The sequence below is a fragment of the Panthera leo genome, chromosome B3 (assembly GCF_018350215.1).
Source record: "Panthera leo isolate Ple1 chromosome B3, P.leo_Ple1_pat1.1, whole genome shotgun sequence".
NCBI lineage: Eukaryota > Metazoa > Chordata > Mammalia > Carnivora > Felidae > Panthera > Panthera leo.
The window spans coordinates 67,662,068-67,664,961 of NC_056684.1; the positions used below are offsets into that span (position 1 = coordinate 67,662,068).

Consider the following 2,894-nt stretch of genomic DNA (forward strand, 5'->3'; position numbering starts at 1 on the left):
CCGTTCCCACTCACCCACGCGTCTGCTCCCGGCTCCCCCTCCTCTCGCCGGGGACTGGCGGTCAGGTGAGGATACCTGTGCGCCTAGAGAAGCCCCGAGGGGCACTGCGATCCTTCCTCCCGAAGTCACCCCACTCCCCGCGGGGGCCCCAGGACTCTTGCCCCCCTCTCCCGGTGCGCGCGTCCCCTGCCCCTCGGGCTCCGGCGCGCAGCGACAGCCACACGCCGCGCTCGGCTCCCCTCCGCCGACCTGGCGTGACGCAGGCAGAGACTACTTAAGGGCGGATTAGAGGCGGCGGCCGCGGATTCCCGAGCCCGTCAGCCAGCTCCGCGCGCTGCGCCCAGGCCTCGCAGGAGGCAGCACAGGGGCGCCCGGTGCCTGCAGAAGTGCCTGGCGCGGGGGGGTGCTGCCCGGACCTTTCCCTGGCCCCCAACCCAGGGGGTGAGACCTCTCTCGGGCCGCCAAGAGCTCACGGACCTGCACGCTGCCACCCCCGCCCCGCCCCTCTCCCGGGCATCCGTGGGCTCCAGACCTGATCCCCGGACGGCGCGGGAGGTTAGTGCCCGCTCTCCCAACCGCGCCAGCTGCCCCATCAGTCGGGGTGCGCTACGATTTCTTTCCTCATTTCCCTCTTTTAAGTGCAATAAAAGGGAGAGGGGATTCCTGGATTTTTTTTTTTTTTAATTTGTTTGCTTCCTTAATTGGGGGGCAAGCGCTCCCAGTCGGGAGGTGCGGCCCAGGGAGGGGCCAGGAGCGGGAACGTGCCCGGTGCTGCCCAGTCTTTGTCTGCTGCCTCCGGATGCACAGCGATGGGGGAATGGACCATCTTGGAGAGGCTGCTGGAAGCCGCGGTGCAGCAGCACTCCACTATGATCGGGAGGTAAGGGCGCCGAGCCGACTGTCAGCGGGCCCCGTCGGGCGACCCCCGGGAGTCCCTTCTCACGTCCAGACCGAGCCCCAACAGCCCCCAGCCCATCCACTGCCCCTTCCCATCGTCCTCGGCCCGTGTGCCTGTGCCCCTGGTAATTGTGCACCCGATGCTGATGCCCGGTGATGTCCCCTTCCCCCAGCCGCTCCTGATCAGCTCTCCATCCCTTCCCCCTGAAGCACCACTGGGGGGTTGACTCTTCTCCCATTAGAAAAAGAGTTGTTGGCTCAGTCGTGGTACCCCCACCACTCTCTGGAGTCAGAGCCAATCTCCATCCGGTTCCCTAAATAGAATCTACAAGGAAGGCAGGATTGTGTTTGGACAGAGAAGGGCAAATGGGGAGATGGATCTGCTCTTTGGAACAGATGTATCTTTTCCCAAGAAATACTTATCAACCTAAACTGATTTGGCTGTTAAAACTTACAGTATCAGACACCCACACTCCCAATTGATATTTTGTGTCATCATATGTATATATATACTCATATGTATATACACTATAAAAAGCCGTGTATATATGTGGATATACATTCATAGCTGTCTGTTTATATAAGACATTAAGTTCAGTATTTATACTGAGGGTAAATTAAATATCCACTTGAAATAATTACATGCACACTCTGTGTGTAGACTTTGAAACAGGTACTCTCTGTTCAGATATTCCATGTGCAGTTGCCATATCCAGAGTGAAGGTGTGTTTTTTGCCTCTGTGCATTCCATGTAGCAGATGAAATCTATTTGTTGCAAATACACCGTGCCCAATACATGGATGGATATATATATATATATATATGTATATATATATATATATATATATATACATATATATATATATATATATATTTATTTATTTGAGATCCTTGTAATATGAAGTGTTTCCAGTCTACCAGCAGAAAGGGAAGAGCCAAAAAAGATTTCCTAGTTTCCCAGGTCAGAACCACCAGGGATGGACAGCTCTTAAGTCAAAGGACTGGCAAACACCAACCAGAGCAGGGAAAGGAGGAGCAGGGGTTTCCTAAGTCAGTGACTCAACCCTTGAGAACCTCTCTCCCTCCCTCTTCCCCTGCTCAGGATCCTGTTGACTGTGGTGGTGATCTTCCGGATCCTCATTGTGGCCATTGTGGGGGAGACGGTGTACGATGATGAGCAGACCATGTTTGTGTGCAACACCCTGCAGCCCGGCTGTAACCAGGCCTGCTATGACCGCGCCTTCCCCATCTCCCACATTCGTTACTGGGTCTTCCAGATCATAATGGTGTGTACCCCGAGTCTCTGCTTCATCACCTACTCTGTGCACCAGTCTGCCAAACAGCGAGAACGCCGCTACTCTACTGTCTTCCTAACCCTGGACAGGGAGCCCCCTGAGTCCATGGGGGGTCCTGGAGGAACTGGGGGTGGAGGCAGTGGTGGTGGCAAACGAGATGATAAGAAGTTGCAAAATGCCATTGTCAATGGGGTGCTGCAGAACACAGAGAACACCAGCAAGGAGACAGAGCCAGATTGTTTAGAGGTTAAGGAGCTGACCCCACACCCATCAGGGCTGCGCACTGCTGCACGATCCAAGCTCCGAAGGCAGGAAGGCATCTCCCGCTTCTACATTATCCAAGTGGTGTTCAGAAATGCCCTGGAGATTGGGTTTCTGGTAGGCCAATACTTTCTCTATGGCTTCAGTGTCCCAGGGTTGTATGAGTGTGACCGCTACCCCTGCATCAAGGAGGTGGAATGTTATGTGTCCCGGCCTACTGAGAAGACTGTCTTTTTAGTGTTCATGTTTGCCGTGAGTGGCATCTGTGTTGTGCTCAACCTGGCTGAACTCAACCACCTGGGATGGCGCAAGATCAAGTTGGCCGTGCGAGGGGCCCAGGCCAAGAGGAAGTCAGTCTATGAGATCCGCAACAAGGACCTGCCCCGGGTCAGTGTTCCCAATTTTGGCAGGACTCAGTCCAGTGACTCTGCCTATGTGTGA

At 54.8% G+C, this 2,894-nt stretch overlaps 1 protein-coding gene across 1 annotated transcript; it reads left to right on the forward strand.

The window, feature by feature from the left end:
• The first annotated feature begins 809 nt into the window (after positions 1-809).
• GJD2 (gap junction protein delta 2) lies at positions 810-2,894 on the forward strand. The gene is made up of 2 exons (XM_042940532.1): positions 810-880; positions 2,000-2,894. The coding sequence occupies exons 1-2, from the start codon at positions 810-812 to the stop codon at positions 2,892-2,894; spliced, it is 966 nt and encodes a 321-aa protein (XP_042796466.1).

What these genes read in the sequence shown, in the direction of transcription:
- GJD2 (XM_042940532.1), top strand. Translation starts at nt 810, where the DNA reads ATGGGGGAATGGACCATCTTGGAGAGGCTGCTGGAAGCCGCGGTGCAG. An exon ending in CACTCCACTATGATCGGGAG is followed by an intron (nt 881 to 1,999) that starts GTAAGGGCGCCG and finishes TCCCCTGCTCAG; the next exon opens with GATCCTGTTGACTGTGGTGG.